The sequence below is a fragment of the Pteropus alecto genome, unplaced genomic scaffold (assembly GCF_000325575.1).
Source record: "Pteropus alecto unplaced genomic scaffold, ASM32557v1 scaffold281, whole genome shotgun sequence".
Taxonomy (NCBI): Eukaryota; Metazoa; Chordata; class Mammalia; order Chiroptera; family Pteropodidae; genus Pteropus; species Pteropus alecto.
Genome location: NW_006431909.1, coordinates 614,263 through 635,837, shown reverse-complemented (window position 1 = coordinate 635,837; position 21,575 = coordinate 614,263). Strand labels below are relative to the sequence as shown.

General features: G+C 54.2%; 2 protein-coding genes across 2 annotated transcripts; both read left to right on the top strand.

The window, feature by feature from the left end:
* Positions 1–2,461: 2,461 nt before the first annotated feature.
* KIRREL2 (kirre like nephrin family adhesion molecule 2) lies at positions 2,462–10,099 on the top strand. Its single transcript, XM_015598549.2, has 16 exons — positions 2,462–2,510; positions 2,749–2,898; positions 3,494–3,643; positions 3,806–3,966; positions 4,354–4,504; positions 4,782–4,887; positions 4,991–5,139; positions 5,450–5,577; positions 5,668–5,800; positions 6,090–6,190; positions 6,343–6,562; positions 7,006–7,108; positions 7,441–7,552; positions 7,858–7,923; positions 9,190–9,228; positions 9,498–10,099. Exons 1-16 carry the CDS (start codon positions 2,462–2,464, stop codon positions 9,567–9,569), a joined length of 1,890 nt encoding a protein of 629 aa, XP_015454035.1. The 3' UTR covers positions 9,570–10,099.
* A 1,334-nt stretch (positions 10,100–11,433) lies between these two features.
* Positions 11,434–21,037, top strand: APLP1 (amyloid beta precursor like protein 1). Its single transcript, XM_006905958.3, is given in 18 exon segments — positions 11,434–11,551; positions 11,554–11,660; positions 12,567–12,710; positions 13,540–13,672; positions 13,878–13,990; positions 14,219–14,352; positions 14,492–14,676; positions 15,144–15,274; positions 15,631–15,705; positions 16,573–16,731; positions 16,809–16,937; positions 17,808–17,907; positions 18,649–18,756; positions 19,017–19,040; positions 19,229–19,296; positions 19,541–19,603; positions 19,735–19,878; positions 19,994–21,037. Coding segments are annotated over 18 exon segments (1,953 nt in total). The 5' UTR covers positions 11,434–11,514; the 3' UTR covers positions 20,093–21,037.
* Positions 21,038–21,575: the final 538 nt, after the last annotated feature.

The following is a 21,575-nucleotide window of genomic DNA, read 5'->3' as shown; positions in this document are numbered from 1 at the left end:
CTCTTTTTTTGGTAGGCAGCTCTTCTTTCTCTTCCTCTTCATCTTCCTCTTCCCCTCTGCCTCCGCCTCCTCCTCTCTCTCTCTCTCTCTCCACACACACACACACACACACACACACACACACACACACACACACACGTTTCTACATGTTTGTTTTTGTGTCTTTCTGTCTCTGTTCTCATCTCTATCTCCTTCTCCCACCATACTCTCTCACACACACCAGGAGCTCAATAAATATTTGCTCTCAGCCATCCTTTGACTACGCTCCTTTCTTTTATTTATTTCTCCATCTCTGAGTCTTCCTGATTGTCACATCTTTGAATTTTATAACCATATGCTGGTTGACCTGCCCCCCGCAACCCAGTGTGCTCATACATGCTCACATAGGATAAGCTTCTTCTGCCTGCTTATCTCCCGCAGGAATTGGAACTGCTTGTTTCCTCCCTGCCCCCCACACCCCAAGGCCTGATCTCCTCACGGAACAAGATGAGGCATCTGATCCAGGCCTCCACAGCTCCATCCTAACGTTCTCTCTAGTCTTTTTTCTTCCTTCCCATCACTGATTCCTTGCCCTCCTCCCACATTCCCTGTCCCAACTGGCACCTCCTGGGGAATGGGCTGGATGAGGAGCTGGAGGTTCTGTCATAGGGGCCCTCACCAGATGGTATCCTTCAGGGCCAGGCTGTAGAGCTGTCAGTTGCTGAGACCTTTAATTAGCACAAACCTTCCATCCTCCATTTGGCTGTTTTCCTTCTGTGGATGCTCCTGGGACCCCAGGCTCTCCATCTTTCCATGCCTGTGGCCCCAGAGAGCCAGGAAGGGGAAGTGATAATCAGGTGTCTGGAAAAACAGCCTTACTACCTGACTTCTTCTCCAAGCCCCAAGAGTGCTGGCCCCAAGCTCATCCTATTTCAAAATCCAGGCACTGGATCCCCAAAACAGAAGCCAGGAGTTCAGGCTCCCAGACCTAGAGGCTTGGACCCCCAGCACCCACCCCTCTAAAACTCAAGTCCAGGCCCACTGGCCCTTCTCTCCACGTTCAGGCCTCTATCTCTCCCCACCCCCTACACACACAGGATTTAGGGCAGATGTTCACTGTCTGTTGATTTTCAAATCCTCCTGGGCCTGTGCAGGGGTGGAAGAGAGATTGGTGCTTAAATCCACTGACTCTAAGACTTAAGTCCAGATTTTTTGACCACTGTCATCCTCTTCCAAATGCCCTCTGCTGTAGGCAGAGCACCAAGTGGAGTCCCCAGATCCTCAGAAACTCGGAGTGTTTCAGTTAACAGAGGTCTGAGCCCCTAGTCTTAGAATCTTTGAAGTCCAAGCCCCTGCCACTTAGGGACACAAGACTCTGAACTCAGAAACAAGGGGAAACCTGAGTGTGGACCCCCCAGTCCCTACAGGCTCAAGAATGTCAGACCCAGGGTCCCAGGTCCACGGTCGCCCCTCAGTTGGCTGGGGGTCCCGCCCACCTGCCCGACCAGCTGCGCAGCGCGCCCCCGAACCTGCAGCGTGGGAACGCCCCAGATGGGCGGCATGCAGCCATCAGGACAAGCTGCGCGGTTCCCAGCCTCCCAGCCTGCCCCTGCCCGGGCACCCGCGGCCTCTCAGCCGTCGCCAGGCAACCACAGCCCAATGGGGTGAGGGGCTGAGCCCAGACTGCAGGGTCTTGGGAAAGGAGGGGCTGGGGGCCTGGATTCCTGGATCTTAGGACGTACTATGGTTTGCAGCGGTAACAAGGCAGGCAAAGGGATATTTTGAGGAGAGGTTTTGAGGCGAGGAAAGCAGAATCTCCTCTCTTCTCAGGGGTCCTAGCTGCCTCCCAGGAACTCCAGTGCCCTCTTTCTGACCCGCAGGCTCAGGGGAGCCCCGAGCCCCGCCTCCCCAGGGCGCGGAAACTAGCGAGGCCCCAGGGATCCCCATTTATAGCTCCGTTTCCACTAAGCGCGGTCCCTCCAGCACCTGGGCTGAGCAAGTTTCTTCCACTACCTCCCCGTCCTTCTCCACACCCCTGTACGCCCCCAGCCACGACAGGATGCTGGTGTCCAACTTAGCCGGATCCCCTCCTTCGATCCAGGTGTTCAGGCTCCCAGATCCCAACTGAGCTGGGACGCCCACTCTCGGGGAGAACCCCACCCGGAGTGCCCCCATTCCAGGGCGTCTCGGCTGCGGGAGTTTATCAATGGGAACAGAACGGGTCCCCCCAGGGGGCGGGGCGCGCAGGGGCGGGGCGAATGGGATCAAACCCTCCCGGGTCTCAAAGAGATGCTGCGCGCGGAACTTACTGGCGTTTCAGAATGTTGGAGCCTGCGACTGAACCGACTTGAGAAACTCCAGGCCAGAGACAAGGGAGCCCCTAACCTTGGGTGAAGAGTCGGGCAAGAAGGGAGCTCCAGGCTAGAGTGGTGGGAGGTTTGCAACAGCAAGTCTGCTGGATCTTAGGACACACACACTCAGGATGCTGGCCCCCGTCCTCCTCGTCTTCTTCTGCCTCAGAGCGCGTGCAGGTACCGCGAGGGGAGGGGGCGGCGGTAAATATGGGGAGGGGGAATTGTTTGCCAGTTGCCACTTTACTGGGGTAAATGGGACCGAGGGCTCAGACTCCTGGGTCTGAGGGAGAAGTCTTGGAGCCTGGGCTTCTGGGTCTGAGAAATGGGGGCGTTGAGAACTAGACTCCCCAGTCCTGAATGAGGGAGCTCTTGAATGTCCTAAGCTCAGTTCTGCTCCCTCCTCTCATTCTCCTAGGCCTGTCTCCTCACTTCCTGCAACAGCCCGCTGACCTGGTGGTACTACTAGGGGATGAGGCCCGGCTGTCTTGTGCCCTGGGTGCATACTCAGGGTTGGTTCAGTGGACTAAGGATGGGCTGGCTCTAGGGGGTGAAAGGGACCTGCCAGGTGAGGCTGTTCTTTCTACTCAGGAATGGGTTGGCTCCAGGGTGGGGGTGCTGGGCTTGGGCTGTAACTGAAATTTCTGTTTTCAAGTTTGGGAAGTTAATGGGCCCAGGTAAACATTCGGAAGTCCTGAATTTTTAGCTTATTCTTGTAAGTGACCCATAGGGTTTGGGGATTTTATTTTTATTGTAAAATATTACATAAATGCAGGAAAGCACATAAAACATAAATGGAAGATTTGCCAAACAATTATAAAGCAGACACCCAGGTCCAGAAGCCTTCCTTAGAGGTGCCCCTGCTCCCTAGAGGTAGCATCTGATCTAATTTTTATGGCTAATGTTTTCTGAATTTATCACCCCCAAGGGGGTCCCCTAAGCTTGCGGGTGAGAAAGAGGGCACTGGGGTTCCTGGGAGGTAGCTGGGACCCCTGAGAAGAGGAAAGATTCTGCTCTCCCCTCCTCAAAATCTCTCTTGACTCTGGATTGGGAGAGGCTTAGTGTCTCTTTGGCCCAGTACACACTTTTGGTAGTGTCTTTCTAGTGTGGGGTGGGGCCAGAAACTCAGAACTGTGATGTGACTGCCTCTTCCCGAATTTCAGGGTGGTCCAGGTACTGGATATCAGGGAATGCAGTCATTGGCCAGCACGACCTCCACATTAGGCCTGTGGAGCTAGAGGATCAAGCATCGTATGAATGTCAGGCTACACAAGCAGGCCTCCGCTCTCGACCAGCCCAATTGCATGTGCTGGGTGAGGACCCAGCCCCCTTGTCCCCAGAGACACCCAGGGGGTCTGTCAGTCCTTGCTGGGAGTATAAGCGTCCAAGAAGCTCAGAGGAGTGGTCAGTTAGAGCTGGGAAGATCAGGGACTCTGTGCCCAGGATCCAGCTCTGATTCCAAATCTACCCTACAGTGCCCCCAGAAGCGCCCCAGGTGCTGGGCAGCCCCTCTGTGTCTCTGGTTGCTGGGGTTCCTGCAAATCTGACCTGTCGGAGCCATGGGGATGCCCGCCCCATCCCTGAGCTGCTGTGGTTCCGGGATGGGGTCCGGCTGGATGGGGCCACCTTCTACCAGGTCAGACACAAGTCCCTGTGCCAGCCCTTGCCCATTCAGGGAAATGGGTGGTTCACTCAGACTACAGGCTCATCCAGAGGAGAAAAGGACATGGTAGGGCAGGGTTTCAAATGTTGGAACCCTCGATGTGTGATTAAGGGTAAGGGCTCTAGGGCCGGACTACCTAGCTCAGTCACTCGCTTGTTGGTTAATCTTAGGTAAGTAACTTAACCTCTCTGTCCCTCAGTTTCCTTTTCTGTACTATGAGGATAATAGTAGTATGCACCTCATAGGGTAATTGTGAGGATTAAATAAAGTAATACTTAAAGTGCCTAGAAGAGGGTCTGACACATAATAAGCACTATATAAGGGGTAGATGAAATCATTACTATTATTCATAACCTCCAGACTCTGCTGAAGGACGGGACCACTGTGTCAGTGGAGAGCATCTTAACCTTGACCCCTTCCAGCCATGATGATGGAGCTACCTTGGTCTGCCGGGCCCGGAGCCAAGCCCTTCCTGCGGGGAAAGACACAGCTATCACACTGAGCCTGCAGTGTAAGTGCAGTTGGACACTGGGCCCTCAGCCTGAGGTCCTTGGGTAAAAAGGAGGGCTGGGACCTAGGCTCCAGGGTATAAGGAAGGAAGGTGCTGTGGACCTGGAGTTCCTGGGAGAATTGGGAACTGGAGGCCTGCCTGGACTCCTAGCTTAAAGGGAAGAGGAGACTGGGGACCCACACTCCTGGGGTGGAGGGACTGGAAGTTGAACTCCTAGGTCATCAATGGAAATGTCCCAGGTCCTTGCTCACCGCTGATTATTGGCACACCTCCACAGACCCCCCAGTGGTGACTCTGTCTGCAGAACCACAGACTGTGCAGGAGGGAGAGAAGGTCTCTTTCCTATGCCAGGCCATGGCCCAGCCTCCTGTCACCGGCTATCGGTGAGGACGTAGATCACCTCTACCCAACTAGTAGCACAGGCTTGGGGAGGGCTGGGTTAGGATGGGAGTAGGGACAATACTAACAGCCCCACCACTACCGCAGGTGGGCAAAGGGAGGATCCCCAGTGCTCGGGGCCCGAGGGCCAATGTTGGAGGTCGTGGCAGACGCCTCATTCCTGACTGCACCAGTGTCCTGCGAGGTCAGCAACGCTGTGGGTAGCGCCAACCGCAGCACCGCGCTGGACGTGCAATGTGAGCTGAGGCGGGGCTGTGGGTGTGGCCAAAGTGAGACCAGCAGAAATGAACCGGGAGCTAGAGTGGGGCGTTGCTGCCACCCGCTGTGGAAGAAGGTGGGGTGGACATAAGATGTAGGCAGAGTTTGGCTGTGTTGGGTCAGTGCCAAAGTGAAACAGAGGCGAGGCGAGGGCTGGGCCAGGGCTTGTGAGCTGTGTTGTGGACTGGGGACCTATACTTGGGCCCTTGAGGGTGCTGTTTTTGAGTGGCTGCTCCTGGGTCAGAAGTTGTCGCCCTCTTCAATCACGTGATCCTTCCTCTCCTCCAGTCGGACCAATTCTGCAAGCAAAGCCAGAGCCGCTGTCTGTAGACACGGGGGAAGACGCTTCCTTCACCTGTGCCTGGCGCGGGAATCCGCTCCCACGGGTAACCTGGACCCGCCGCGGGGGCGCGAAGGTAAGTCCGGATAAGGGGCTAGTGGTGGTGGCAAGCAGTGGACTGAGCTTCTTCCCAAGGTCCTGCCCCTGAAACTCCTTCATATCCCAGGTGCTGGGCTCCGGGCCCACGCTGCGTCTTCCGTCCGTGGGGCTCGAGGATTCAGGCGACTACGTGTGCAGAGCTGAGCCAGGGCTCTCGGGCCTGGGGGGCGGCGCTGCAGAGGCTAGGTTGACTGTGAACGGTGAGAAAGCGGTGCTTCCTAGAGGACTGGGCAGGTCCTGGGACTAGGATGGACAGGAGCGCAGTCTAACGCGAGTGGGAGTGGCTTTAAGAGGGGAAGCTTTTTAAGGCGGGGTACAAGCTGGACCTAGTGAAGGAGAGCCTCGGAGAGGTTTGGAGTTCGTTGAGGGGCGTGGCCTTGTTGGTCGGGGTTAGTGGGGAGTGCCTGGCCCCGCCTTATTGAAATATGCTGGAGTGGGATGGGGAGGGCGAGACCCCTCCTCTGATTGGCTCAAAATCTCCAAAACCAGCTCCCCCAGTAGTGACCGCCCTGCACTCCGCGCCCGCCTTCCTGAGTGGCCCCGCCCGCCTCCAGTGTCTAGTCTTCGCCTCCCCGGCGCCCGAAGCCGTGGTAAGGAAATGACCACACACTCGAGACCCATCCAGCCGTGATCCCTGACCTCTCAGCCGGCGCCCCCAAACTCCGTAACTACCTCTGATTTTTCCGACACCTTGCCTCCCTCCTCCCCTGTCTTCTCTGACCTCCCTCTTTTGTGTCCCCAGGTCTGGTCTTGGGATGAAGGCTTCCTGGCGAAGGGGTCGCAGGGTCGGTTCCTGGTGGAGACGTTCCCAGCCCCGGAAGGCCGAGGGGGACAGGGTCCAGGTTTGATCTCTGTGCTACACATTTCGGGAACCCAGGAGTCCGACTTTAGTCGGGGCTTCAACTGCAGTGCCCGGAACCGGTTGGGTGAGGGAGGCACCCTGGTCAACCTGGGCCGTAGAGGTGAGACCCTGGGCCTGACGACCCCCAATCTGAGGATCCCAGACCCCCAAAACGCCACAATCCCTAAACAGAGGGAACTTGAGAGCCTCAAAACTATGAACCCCTTGAATCCTGAGACCCCAAGACGATAACTTCCCTCAAATACAGAATCCTAAACCGAGACACTCCTCACACTCAGGTGCCCCAAATAAGGGAACCTCCAAAGTTAAAACCCTTCAAATTCTAAGACTTCCGAAAGCGAGGGAGTTTAAACTTGTGGAACCTCAATTTCATGATCCCTGAAGTCCAGGGTCCCCAAGCTAGGGGACTATAAACCTTGGGTATCCCAAACTTGGCTACCTTTTGAACCCAGAGACTCCAGCCTAAGCCCTGAGTCCCTCTTCCCTAGTTCCTCCTCAGTCATCGACTTACCCTTCTCAGAATGTACCTTCTTCTCCCTGCAGACTTGCTACCCACTGTGCAGATTGTGGCTGGAGTGGCCTCCGCAGCCATGACTCTCCTTATGGTCATCACTGGGGTGGTCCTTTGCTGCTGGCGCCACAGCAAGTGTCAGTACCTAAGCCTCGCCCCAGCACCCCCGCTCCCACTCCCACCCCCTCACACATTCACCTTGCCCCCTGACAAGCCTGGCTCCAGTGCTACTTCTCTAGCCCCTTGTGGAGCTTGGCTCATCTTCAGCCCTGGTTCTTCCTTCAAGCCCTAATTCCATTTCCTCGGGGTCACATTCCTTGCCTTCCCAGGCCAGGGCTCTAATTGGTTCCTAGCCTCCTAACCCCATTCCCCCATTCCTCTCTCTTCCTATTCATTGATCTCTACAAACTGTGACCCTACCCCATTACTTACCTTTGCCTCCCCACCACCCCAACCCCACTGTCCCTGGCCTCAGCCTCTTTCCCCAAGCAAAAGAACCTGGTGCGAATCCCAGGCAGCAGCCATGGCCCCAGTTTGCGGGGCCCGGAGGAAGAGGAGACAGGCAGCAGCAAGGAACGGGTAGGAAGCCAGAGTTCTCAGACCTGACTGTGCCTATAGAACCAAATAGAAACCCAGTCCCAACCAGGCTCCTAAACTCAGATTGGGTCCTAGTACCAACACTGACCCCAGACCCAAATCCAAATATACCTCTGATCATGTTATTCCCTAGACCCAATGTGTCCCCAGGGCCCTTCGTTTTCCTGAGTCCCGACCCCAGCTCTCTCCCGTCTGGCCTCTGCTGTCCAGTTGAGGGTCCTTTGGGTTTGGCACGGGGGCGGGAGGATCCTCCGACTGCTCCCTCTCACTTCAGCACCCTACCCTAGGGTCCCATTGTGCACACAGACCACAGTGACCTAGTTCTGGATGAGGCGGGGCCTCTGGAGACCAAGGTGAGTGTTGAGAGGGCTGGAACTTCTTTCTCTGTGTGTCCAACTCTCTCGCTGCTTCTGTCTCCTTCTTCATTCTGTTTCCTGCAGAGCTGGGACCTAGCCCCTCTGTTCTTTCTCTTGTCTCCTGGTCTTTCTCATCTACCTTCACAGCTCAATTTGCATATCTGCTGACTCTGCCCACATATCTGTCCCAGCCTTGTCCTCCGTCTTGAGCCCCAGATCAGGGTTCACTCTGCGTGTGCTTTCTCCATCACAGACATGTTTCAGGCCTCCTGGATGCCTCTCTCTGGCCCCTTCCACCTACTAGGTCCCACACTGGCCTGACATCTCCCCAGTCCTGCCCCTCTTTTCAGGGTTCAATCTTTGGACAGTGCCACTGACCTCAGTCCCGAGTCTAGAGCCCTTCTCTTTCTCCTCTGTAACTAGCACATGCTATTTTGCTATTCTCTTGGCCTGAAACACTCCCACCTTCTTTCCCATTCCTAATTCTTTCCTCCACTTCCTCTGGTCTCAGCTCAGATAGTTCTTGTTCTAGAAAGCCCATGCTTCCCTCCTCACAGCTCTGATCATTCTGTTTTGCCTGTCACAGCCAGGATCACCCTGATCTGGGCTTTCCCATCACAGCCAGATCACTATGCTGAAGGTTTGCCCATCACAGCCCTAGTCACTCCGCCTGGGCTTCCGCATCACAGCTCTGATAATCCTGTCTGTGCTTCCCCATCAAGCCTCATCACTCTTCCTTGTGTTCCTACCATCACAGTCCTAGCCACTCCACTTATACTTCCCCCTTTACAGTCCTGACCCCTCTGGGCTCTGTCTGGGGATCTGTCAATTTCCCCTTTGGCCTGAGATCTCCATGAGGACAGGTCCAGATCTATCCTAGTGATAGATCTCTCCAGTAGCAGCACAGAGCTTGACACAGCATCAAAGCTTTGGGGCTGCGAGGCAGACAGATGAATAAATGTCTTGGTCTCAGTCTCTCTTGTTCCCACTGCATCTCCTTCCAAACCACCACCTCTCAGCAGGCCTATATCCCTCTGTCTCTGCCTTTTTCTGCCGCTCTCCTTCTGTTCCTTTGTCTTGTCATTGTCTTTCTGTCTTACTTTGTCTTGCTACCAGTCTATACATCTGTTTCTCTGTCTCTGCCTGCTCCTGTTTCTGTCTTTTTGTTTCTCACTAGGTCTGGCTCTATTTCAGTGTGTCTGTCCATCAGTGGCCCTCGCCCTCCCATATCCTCACACTCACAAGTTCCATTTGTCTCCTCAGGACCCAACCAATGGTTACTACAAAGTCCGAGGAGTCAGTGTGAGCCTGAGCCTTGGTGAAGCCCCTGGAGGAGGCCTCTTCCTGCCACCACCTACCCGCCTTGAACCTCTGGGTACCACTCCCTTCTATGACTTCAACCCACACCTGGGCATGCCCCCTCCCTGCAGACTGTATAGAGCCCAGGCAGGTTATCTCACCACACCCCATCCTCGAGCTTTTACCAGCTACATCAAACCCACATCCTTTGGACCCCCAGATCCGGCCCCTGGGACTCCCCCTTTCCCACATGCTGCCTTCCCCATACCCAGCCATGCGCGTCTCCAGACTCATGTGTGACATCTCTCCTACTGAAGAATGCTGGGGTCTTCAACTTGCCATAATGGATTGTCCAGATTTGTGAGGAACCAGAACAAATTGGCAACTTACTCCTTCAAAACTGAACATTGAAGGGAGAGATAGCTCATTACTATTGCCTGGGTCATTGGTGTATAGTTTGCTCAGCCAAAGGAGCTGCCCCAAGTGGGAGCAAGACGGCCACTATGCCCACCGATTCTCCTGTGTAAAAGAGTTGCAAGATGCTCAGTGGGCCCTTTGTAGAGGAATAGGGACAGGGGGTGATGAGAGTTAGAGGCAGGGATGGAAATTGTTTCCAGACACTGAAAGAAGATATTTCAAGATGACCAACTGCATTGAGAAGAAAGGTGACATATGGCAGATTAAGATAGAGGCCGAACCAAGCCTTGTCCTGGCTCTCCCTGAGGGGCGCTTCGCTTGGCTAATAGAAGTGCAGCCAAGATGGCAATTCAATCCTTGGGAAGCCAAGATGATTCCTTCTTGATTCCTTCCACCTTCCTTATTCAAGGCCCTGGAAGAATTGGGCCCAAGGAGTGAGGATAGGGCGAGATCTGTTACTGGATGGGTGGGGGTGGGATCTGGGGATAAGAATATTTATGTTTAATTTTTTTAAAAAAAGGTCAAAGAAGTGACTGTGTCTTTGGGATTGTCTTGGCGTTATTAACCTCCATTAAGGAAGGGATCCATCAAGCCTGCCCAAAGGCCCTTCTTCTAAGCTAGGTTATAAAGTGGCTGTAAGAGCAAGACTGAGAGCCACCCCCAAGCCCCTTGCTACCCATTTAGTACTCCAGGCTCTTTTAATATACATCTGCATAAACATACATGCACAGATACACACACATGACAGGTCTGCCCCAGTCGTCTTGAGGAAAACAGAATTCTACATTGTTATTTAAGAACACAAAGCAGTGAGCCCTGAAGGGGAGGCAGGAAAGAAGAGGCAGGAAAGGGGAGATTAGGGGTGAAAAAATAGGAATGCCCTGATCCTCAAAGCAATGATAGGAGTCCAGCCCCTTGTCCTGAGGTGCTGGGTACCTGACTCAGGTCATCCTTTAAAAAGGGGTCTGGGGGCTTTGTGTCATGGATCTTTGAGGTAGGAACTAAAAGTCCAGACACCTGAGACTCTTGAGAAACAGCAGAAAGCCTGAGGGCTTGGTCTCTGGTCCTGAGAGAGAAGGTGCCTGGGGCCAGAATCTTGGATCTGAGGGAGAAGAGGACTGGGTCTCAAATGCTGTGTTCTCTCTTTTTTTAAAAAAAAAAAAAATTATATTTTATTTTATATTAGTTTCAGGTATCCAGCACAATGGCTAGACATTTATATAATTTACGACGTGATTCCCCCCGCCCCATTACTCTGGTATTATACACCTGGCATTATACACAGCCATTACAATATCATTGACTATATTCCTTATGCTGTACTCCACATCCCCCACGATTGTTTTGTTAACTACTAATTTGTACTTCTTAATCCTTTCAATGCTGTGCTCTTGATCGGGAAATATTTGAATGTCTGTATTCCTGAGACCTCAAAAGGGGTGGGGAGCGTTTCTAATGCGGTGATCCCTAGAAGAGAAGGAAGCTGGTTATTGAGTGGTCCGAGGAAGGAGAAAGCTGGGGGTTAGGGTCCTGAGGGAGGACACAAAATCCACGACCGCGGAGCCTATGACCCAGACTCCTGGCTAGGTAGGCCCTTGCGTGGGGTTGGACACCTGGAATCTCAAGGGGGCGGGGGCTTGACGTAGGCCCCCACCCGGGTTTCCCGAGCTGCTCCACTCTGCGCTGAGCTGCCACGCTATTGTCCTGACCAGATAGGCGGGGCTGGTACGGGGCGGGGCTGGCGGCGCCGGCGCAGCCCGGGGGCGGCGGGAGGAGGCGGCGGCGGCGGTGGCGCTGGGAGCTCTTGTCACCGCTGGGGCCGGGCAGAGCAGGGCGGGAGTGCAAGGGACTTGAGGGCGCGAGGGCCCAGACATGGGGCACGCCAGCCCCGCCACGCGCGGTCTGGGCCGCTGCCGGGGCCTGCCCCCGCCCCCCGTTTGCTGCTGCTATTGCTGCTGCTTCTGCGCGCGCAGCTCGCCGTCGGGAACCTGGCCGGTGGGAGCCCCGGTGCGGCCGAGGTGAGGCCCGGCCGGGTCCTGGGGAATGGGGGAAGGGAAGGGACCCGGCCTCTGAACCCCAGCGCGGACATGTCCAGGGCAGAAAGTGCAGCCTTTCCAGCCAGGTGACCGGCCCCCCAGGCTCCCCTAATGGCACTAGGCATTCATGAACCCAGGAATCCAGGCCCCAGCTCCCCATCATCAGTTGTCCCAGGCCCCTCAACCCCCAGCTTAGAACCTGGCTTTTCCAGAGCCCCGGGTCCCAGAAGTCTAGTCCCCTCAGACCCTCTAGACCTAAGCGACTCAGCCCTAGCCCCTTCCCACCTGAACATGGGACACACCAGGCAGTAAGGCACTTGATCCAAGAATCCGGGCCTTTTGCATCCTCTGGACCCATATGAGGAGCCCCTCAGCCACTCAGGACCCAGAAGTCAAGGCCTCCAGCCACCGCCCCCCGACCTAGAATATTGCTTTCCAGCCCTAAGGACTTCGTGTCCTGGCTTGCAGGGCCCTGACGCCAGGCCTTGTCTGCCGTCCTTGCACCCAAGAATGGGAGCCTGAGCTCAGTATGGAGGGAGGAGGGGCCAGAACGCCTGGGTTCTGACCGCCTCCCCCGCAATTCAGGTTTAACCCCTTCGGGCTCCAGTGCGGCTGCGCCGGGGTAGGGGCGGAGCCTGTCTCCGCCGCAACAAAGCCGAGAGAGTCCTGGGGGACCTGGGTCGCCATAGCAACAGAAGAGCTGGGGCGCCCCCGCCCTGTGGGTGCTGTTTCCCAGGGAACCGTACCTCTACGAGGGCGGGTGCGCGGTGCTTGGTGAAGGGGGCTGGTTATGGGGGTCTAAACATGAGTCCCAGGGAGCAAAGGACCGAGGGACCAGCATGCCAACGTCTCCCGGGCCCTCACTGACCTCTCCACCTCTACACCCAGGCCCCAGGGTCGGCTCAGGTGGCTGGACTATGCGGGCGCCTAACCCTTCATCGGGACCTGCGCACCGGCCGCTGGGAACCAGACCGACAGCGCTCGCAAGGCTGTCTCCGGGACCCGCAACGCGTGTTAGAGTACTGCAGACAGGTGGGCGGAACCTAGAGATGGGCGTAGTCAGCGGGAAAGCCGGTTCAAGATGAGGCCGAGTCGCCCCTGGGAAAGCTAGATGTGCAAAAGGCCAAGGAGATGAGGGCTCTAAGAAGGCTTAGGAAGCTATGGGAGGTGGCTAACAGAGGCAAAGTTAGGATAGAGCAGGACCTGTTTTTGAGGAACTAGGTTGGGAAAGCAGAGAACCGTGCAAAGACTACCTAAGAAAGGTATCCATCCGGTGAAGTGAAGGAGTTTAGCAAGTGGTGGGCGCCTTAAAAAGTAGAAGTATTGGTGAGTGTGGCCAAAGGAGAGGCGGACCAAGGCAAAAAGACCTTTGGGCCAGAAAGGTAGGAAAAGCGGTGGAACCCAAAGAGAGTGGAAAGCTAGGAGGCGTGGCTATGAAAAGGCCGGCCTAATACAAAAAGAAGGGACACCTACTGAGAATCCAAACAGGGAAATAAGCGAGGCTTAAGGGTTGGTGGAATCTATGGAGAGATAAACTTGATTGGGGAAGGGGGCCAAAGTGACTAGGAGCACATGGGTTTAGAGGAATTGAGCTTATGGGCATATGGAGGGACCTTTGTAAAGAAACTGGACAGGCAAAGGGGAGGGGCCTAAGGATTGCGGGGCTTTTAAGAAAAGTTACTAGGGGACGTAGCCAATGGTTATGTGGGACTTAGATATCTAAGACCGGGTCTTTGTACAAGCAGGGCCTAAGGAGAGGGCCCTTTGACCATTGGAGCCTTGAAAAGGGGCGTGTCCCGTAGAGAAGTGCAGCTGGTAGGGGCGGGGCAGTGGGTTGATCGCCCCCACCCGGTGTCCATAGGTGTACCCGGAACTGCAGATTGCACGTGTGGAACAGGCGACGCAGGCCATCCCTATGGAGAGCTGGTGCGGGGGTGCCCGGGGTGGCCGTTGTACCCACCCCCACCACCAGGTTGTGCCTTTCCGCTGCCTGCGTGAGTCACAGGCTGGGAGAGGGGAAGGGCGGTGGGGACTCTCCGAGGCGCGAGATTCTGGGCCCTAGCCTCAAGGCTCACATTAGGGACTTGGATGCCTAGGTCCTGAATGGGGCAGAGCAGCCTCTGAGGGTAAAAAATATGGAGGATGGGGCTAGTGGCTGTGGGAGGGTCTCACTCTGGTGCCCCTCCCCCTATTCCTTAGCGGGTGAATTCGTGAGCGAAGCACTGCTGGTGCCTGAAGGCTGCCGGTTCTTGCACCAGGAGCACATGGACCAGTGTGAGAGTTCGACCCGGAGGCATCAGGAAGCACAGGAGGTCAGAACCCTGGCCCATCCATCCTCACCCCCCAGAACCCAGGAGTCCAGTCCCCTAACATCCTCCTCCAGAATCCAAGAGTCTGGGCCTCATCCCCCTCTCCCCACCAGGACAGAATCAGGAATCCTGGCTCACATTCCCATCAGCCCCCAAGACTCAGGCATTCAGGCTCCCCCTTTACCCGCTCCTACCCCACAGTCCTGGCATCTGGGCCCACTCTTCCCACAGGCCTGCAGCTCCCAGGGCCTCATCCTGCATGGCTCGGGCATGCTTTTGCCCTGTGGCACGGATCGGTTCCGAGGTGTGGAGTATGTGTGCTGCCCCCCTCCAGTGACCCCCGACCCATCTGGGACAGCAGTTGGGTGAGTGGGAGGGAATCTTCCATGCCCATCCCAAGGCTCCTGATGGGAGGGAATCTTCCATGCCCATCCCAAGGCAGGAGATGGAAGCCTGGGGTCCTGGGTCCAGGTTCTCATCGTCTCGGGTCTTCTGCACATTCAGTGACCCCTCCACCCGGTCCTGGCCCCTGGGAGGCAAAGTAGAAGGGGGTGAGGACAAGGAAGAAGAGGAACCCTTCCTACAACCAGTAGACGATTACTTTGTGGAGCCTCCACAGGCTGAAGAGGAAGAAGAGGAGGAAAGAGTCCCACCTTCAAGCCCTCATCCCCCTGCAGGGGTCAGCAAAGGTGAGGCCATTTGTGAATCCCTAGTCTCCTTAACCCTGGAGGGAAGACACTTTGAGGGAGCCTTGGTATAGGAGCATCTTTGGGAGGGACCTGTAGGACAGAGGTCTGATTGGGGGAAATGGAAGGGACGAGAGTAGCTTTCGATAATGTAGAGATGGACGGGCTGGCCTGTGAAGAATGCAAAGGGTGAGGGTGTTTGGGGGTACTTGGAAGTGAAGGAGCCATTTGGTAGATCTTAGGGATTATTTTGGGAAAGCTTGGAAGATGCTGCAATGGGTTCCTAAGCTTTGCAAGAACAAGTCCAGTCTAGAATTACACTTTTTATGATAGTAGGCAGCAGCTATGGCTAAAGTGGACACCAGTGAACTTAGTGGTCTCCAGCGCACTCTAGGAAATGTAGTTCTCCAGGTAGGAAAGGTGACCTGGAGATGGGCTTCAAGCTGGCCCCCTGATTCCTGGCCTTGCAGCAACTCCTACCCCAAGGCCCACAGATGGTGTGGATGTATACTTTGGCATGCCTGGAGAAATCAGTGAGCACGAGGGGTTCCTGCGGGCCAAGATGGACTTGGAGGAGCGAAGGATGCGCCAGATTAATGAGGTGATGATACTGGGGTCCTCAGGATCCCCCACAACACAGAGCTTCCTAAATACCAGTAAATTCCTCAGGGACAAGTTGGAACTACCTTCAAAGTCTCCCCAGGTTCCCATCAACCCCCAGCCCTCAACACTGCCCCTAAGATAACTAGGGATTTCTGACCCATAGAATCCCATTGAAATGCCACCAGATTCTAAGGAAACTGATGCACGATACTCTTCCTTGAATTCTCTCTTGGGAATCCAAGAGCCAGTAGGATTTAAGGGATTTGGAGCCTCCAAAGTCTTGAAGAAGGATTGGGGGACTCATTGGTTGGAGCGGGGTGGATTCTAGGATCCTAAAGTTCTCCCTGCTCCCAGGTGATGCGTGAATGGGCCATGGCGGACAACCAGTCCAAGAACCTGCCTAAAGCGGACAGACAGGCCCTGAATGAGGTACGACAACCTCCTGTGGATCCTACTCACTCATCTCATCCACTATCTGGGGCACATCCAGTTTCAGCCTGGCTTAGGTCTTGTCCTGGCCTCATTCAGTTCTACACCTTCCTACATATATCAGCTTCTCCTGGCCCTTCCCCTACATTTGACTCTGTCCCTCTTGGCCTATGTCAGACCTGACATTTCTCTCCTCCTCAGATTGGCTATGTTTTGCCCTGTCTTAACTTGATCCTTACCTCTGTGGGTTGGGTCTAGAGTCTTCTCCCTAGCTGGGCCCCCTGCAGATATAGCCAGGTCCTTCTGAGCCTCTCTTAGAAGCATTCCTGTCCCAGTTGGGCCCCACTCCCTGACTTTGGTCCTGCCCACTAATCTCACTTTTACTCAGTTCCTCCTTAGTAGGCCCAGCCTTATGATTCTCCATTCCACCTCTCTCAGCCCTACCTGCTGTAGACCCCTCAGGTTAGCCCTATTCTCTGACTCTTGTTCCGCCCACACCATCCTCATTTAGGCACAGCCTGTCTCCAGTTGGCCCTGCCCAGGCCTAGAGACCTACCTCTCCTATAATACTTGCTCCCTTTCACGTTAACACAGGCCAGCTCTGTTCCTAGATTGTTTCTACCCAGTACAGTTTATACCCCCAGCTTGGCTCCCAGTAGGCCTAGTCCTGACCCCACTCTACCAGGCCCTGTAGCCCCACCCCTTTCAGTCAGTCTCCTGTGACCTACTCCCAGGTTGACTCTGTTCAGACCTAGACCCACTGCACCCATCCTGCTTGGTCCTATAGCCCTGCCTTTCCAGAATGCCATTGACTCAGGCTTTTGCCCATCTTCACGTCTCCTAATCTTGTGCCCACCCCCTCACCAGCACTTCCAGTCTATTCTGCAGACCCTGGAGGAACAAGTGTCTGGTGAGCGACAGCGCCTGGTGGAGACCCACGCCACCCGAGTCATTGCCCTTATCAACGACCAGCGCCGAGCTGCCTTGGAAGGTTTCCTGGCAGCACTGCAGGGGGATCCACCTCAGGTGTGAAAGCTGTGGGGGCAAAGGGCAGAGGTTGAAAAGGGCAGGACGGACCTGGGCAGCCTTCATCCCTTCCACAGCCAGAGCGCGTCCTGCTGGCCCTGAGGCGCTACCTGCGTGCAGAGCAGAAGGAGCAAAGGCACACGCTGCGACACTACCAGCACGTGGCTGCTGTGGATCCTGAGAAGGCCCAGCAGATGCGCTTCCAGGTGCTCAGATTTTTCCAGCTTCCCAAAACCCTGCCATCCCTTAGACCCGTCCCCTAGACCCCATCCCTCAGACTCTCCTCTTGTCCCTTATACCCTCTTTCTGTCCCTTGGACCTCTTTCCTATCCCTGCAATCCTCATTTTATGTCTTGGGACCTTTTCCAGTCCCTTGGATCCCTACTTCCTGACCCTGGAACACTGTCCCTGACAGTGTCTTTGACACCCTTCTTGTCCCTTGGATTTCTATTTAGTTTTCCAGAAACACCCTCCTCAGTTCTCTTTTCTCCTTAATCCCACTTGTTTTCTCCCTAATCCCACAGAACCCCTGTTCTGTGCCTTCAGATCCTAATTTCTGTTTCTGGATGTTCTCTCCCCATCCACGAATACTCCATTCTATGCTCTTGAGCTCCAAGTCTTGCCCTTGAACCACATCATTTCTATATAACCCTCTAATCCTACTTCCTTTTCTGTAACCCCCTCAAACCTCGCTTTCTATTCTCAGACCCTACTTTCTGCCCTTCCTACCCACTTGCCTCCACTTCCTATCTTCCATACTATATTCCTCATATCTTATACTTAACATGTCTTCTGTATCCCACTTTTGCTTTCCCTTCTACCTTACTTCCTTTCCTAAGCCTCACACTTTCTGTCTTCTGTACATCGTTTTCTTTTCTTTGTATTCTGCTTCTCCTTCAATTTCCTCCGTCCTGTGGCCCAGTTCTTGGCCCTTGTTCCTGCTTTCTGACTATTGTATGTGCTACTTTTCCTTGGAGCCTATTGCCCTTCCTCCTTCACCCTCCTTCACCCTGCCTCAGTTTCCCCAGCTCTAACCTACATTGCCCAGTTCATCCTTCGTACTCACTCCCCCACAGGTGCAGACCCACCTTCAAGTAATTGAGGAGAGGATGAATCAGAGCCTGGGGCTGCTTGACCAGAACCCCCGCCTGGCTCAGGAGCTGCAGCCCCAGATCCGTGAGTGCATATAACCCCTACTTCCCATTCCAGGTCTGTAAGGGCAGATCCTGACCCCCAATCTTTAGTTATCTATTTCTATGTAACAAACACCTAAACTTACTGGCTTGAATCAACTATCTTCTTTGCTCATGATTCTTCCATCTGATCTGGATTCTTTTGGGTGCTGCTTCTGCTGGTATTGCCAGTAGACAAGCATGCAGCTACATTCAGCTAGCAGATCAGGTAGGGGCTGGGACTTCGGCACAAATGGGCCTCTCTACCTCTCCATATAGGCTCAAAGCCTCTCTTCTCCAAGGAGCCTCTCCATGTCATCTCTCCACCCTAGTGGCTAGACTTCCTACATAGTGGTTCGGGTTCCCCTAACATGGAAGTGGAAGCTGCCAGGTCTTCTTAAGGCTTGGGCCCACAGTCTCTTGGTTAAAGCAAGTCACAAACCCAGTTCAGATTCAAGGGGAGGGGCCTAAAACCTACCACAGCCCTCAGATCTATTGTGATATCCTATTGGATATCCCACACCTAACCCTAATTCTCCTGCTCCTTAGGAGGCCATTCTCTTGAAACTTCGATCTCCATCCTTCCTGCCGGGGGTGCCTCCAACCAGCTTCCCACTTTCCCAGATCACACTTATGGCTACCCCCAATCACTTTACTGTTAGGGTGCCATCCATTCATCCAGCATGTGTGTGTGTGTAGTCCCTATGCTCAAGACCTCAACCACCTTTCTGCATATTCCCTTCAGAGGAATTCTTCCACTCTGAACACCTGAATCCCAGTGAATTGGAAGTCCCTAACCCCGGGGGCAACAGTGAGGGCAAGGGTGGGCTGCAGCCTCTGGATTCCAAAGATGGTGAGTTAACCCAAATATAGATAAACCCAGACTTTGGGTGACAGGCCCCGAATCTCATTTCTAATCCCCCAAAGTCTGGAGGTGTCTCAGCTACCACAGTGAGTGGGAGAGGATAGGGAGGAATGTCTAAGGTTGTGGAGGCCTCTGTAGGATCTTTGATCCTGCCTTGGCCTCTGGGATGGTGTTTCTCCACTGTTTCATCAATGAAGCCCTCTTCTCTTCACTGTTCTCCCTGCCTTGCCTCCTCTGGCTGCCAGCAGATACCCCCATGGGCCTTCCAAAAGGTGAGTATCTAACCGAGTAGACCCCAGCCCCCAAATCCTTTTGAGTCCCTGAGCCCAGAATGGAAAAGGGTTCATGGATTGGGAGCCCCAGACCTCCTGGGATGGAGACTGGTACCCCTCTGACGCCCTCCTCAGAGGGGGCAGCATCACTCTGGACTCTCAGGAATGAGCTAGGACTTGGGGGGTAGGGTCCACAGAACAAGATGCTGCACCTGGGAAAGAGAAGCTGTCCCCCCTGGAACAGTATGAGCGGAAGGTAAGTTAGTCAGCCCTGTGGGCTCTTGAGGGAGGCCTGGGGAAGGGACCTGGACCCTAAGGTCTGAAGGAGGAGGGGAGGGTGCTAGGGGTTTGGATTCCTTGGCCTAAGGTAAGAGGGGACTGAGGACATGGATTTCAGGGTCCTAGGGAAGAAGAGGGCTGGGGGATGCCCTCTTCAGCCCTAGGGGAGGAGGAGACTGGGGCCCAGACTCCTGGGTCCCTGACACCTCCTGCTCCCCCAGGTAAATGTGTCTGTTCCAAGGGGTTTTCCTTTCCACTCATCGGAGATTCAGAGAGATGAGCTGGTAAGAGGAGGAATATTTTGGGGTCCTAGGGGGAGCGGTCAGAGGTCAGTGGCTAGGCTGTGACCCCCAAAGCAATACTGGGCCCTGGTGAGCCTCAAAGATGACTCCTGCCCCATCTCCTCTCCCTGCAGGCACCAGCTGGGACAGGTGTGTCCCGAGAGGCCGTGTCCGGTCTGCTGATCATGGGAGCAGGTGGGGGCTCCCTGATCGTCCTCTCCATGCTGCTCTTGCGCAGGAAGAAGCCCTATGGGGCTATCAGCCATGGAGTGGTGGAGGTGAGAGACATAAAGATGTGGGATAGGGAGGGGTTCCAGAGCTTGGGCATGGAGGAGCGGTAAGATCAGTGGTCAGGTCCCCATGCCCCACTACCCCTCCCCGTCCCTATTGCAGGTGGACCCCATGTTGACCCTGGAGGAGCAGCAGCTTCGTGAACTGCAGCGTCATGGCTATGAGAACCCAACTTACCGCTTCCTGGAGGAACGACCCTGAACCAGCCTCCTTCACCCCTTTAACTGAACCCAGATCTTCCCTCTTCCTGGAGCCCCAGAACCCCAACTCCCAGCCTAGGGAAGAGGTCTTGAAAAAGTTCATTTCACACCCTCATAAGGGGGCTGGAAATTCTTATTTCCCCTTTCCAATGCCCAATCCCATCCCTAGTAAATCCCCAGGTATTCCCAGTTGCCTCCCTGCTTGGGACCTCCTCACCTTAATTTATTTTGTAAGTTAATTTATTGTTCCTTAAGGTGACCACCAGCTTGGTCCCAGTGTCTGTTGTTCCCTAGAATTCACCTTCCCATATGTCCCCCCAATAACATCCCAATAAAGTCCTCTTCCCAACAGGCCATCCTGCATCTCTGTGGGGGAATAAGTGAGTAATCTAGCTCTATTCGCTAGTGTGCATCCCTGCCTAGGCCTCCTTCACCATTTTAAACAGTAGAAGGGATCTTTACAACTGGGCGGGGCCCACAAACCCAGGATGGGCTCTTCAGGCCCACCCTGGAGCTTTCCGTGGTGCTGAATGGGCCACTACTCCTGGGCCTCTATCTGCTGGGTCACAGGGTGGACTCAGGAGATTGGTCTCTGACAAGTTTCCCCTGACACACACACACACACAGCATTCACCCACAACCTACAAGTCCAATGAGGGCCTGGGAATCTTGAACTACTTTTCCCATTCCCAAGTCTTCATCCCTTCTTGAGGAGGTGATAGGAATCCCACTGGGATGTGGGAATTCCAGTTATGTATCCCCTCCCCGAGAAAGTTACGTGGTGTATGCAAGCGCCCCTTGGAATTTATACCCTCATATGTCCCATTTTGTGACATGTTACAGTTATTCCTCTACATATGCTGTTACCTGTCCCAAGAGGATTGTTATGAAGATTAAAAGGGTTATATTTGTGGAGTCATTAAAACTGTGCCTGACATTTTGCAAATATTTGTTGAATAAATTTTAAAACAGTACGGTAAGTATGGTAACAAACACTCATATGGCACTCACCCTGTACCAGGCACTGCTCTGAGGGCTTTATATGTATTGGCACACTTCATCATTACTTCTATCCATGAAATAGGTACAATGACTATTTTCATTTATAGATAAGGAAATAGAAGCAAGAAGTTACATCACATTCCCAAAGTCACTATCCAGGTAAGGTCGGAGCCAGGAATTCAACCCAGGAAACCTGGCTCCAGCATGCATACTCTTGGCCGTTTTGCTAACCTGCTGTCTAATAATTTGTAGTTGCCCCATATGATGTTCAGGTTGTGCACTGCAAAATTCCAAGTGATACCAGTCACCTCTTGGACATTGTAGATTTGCATTTTTACCACAACTTCCCAACAGATGTCAGTAATGTGCCATGATCCAATGTCAGCATAGCACATAATTTTCTGGCAGATGGCCTAGGGCGGGAGCACCTATTTCTAATTCTCTCAAAGGACCTGTGAATTCACAGTGGCTCTTCATATATA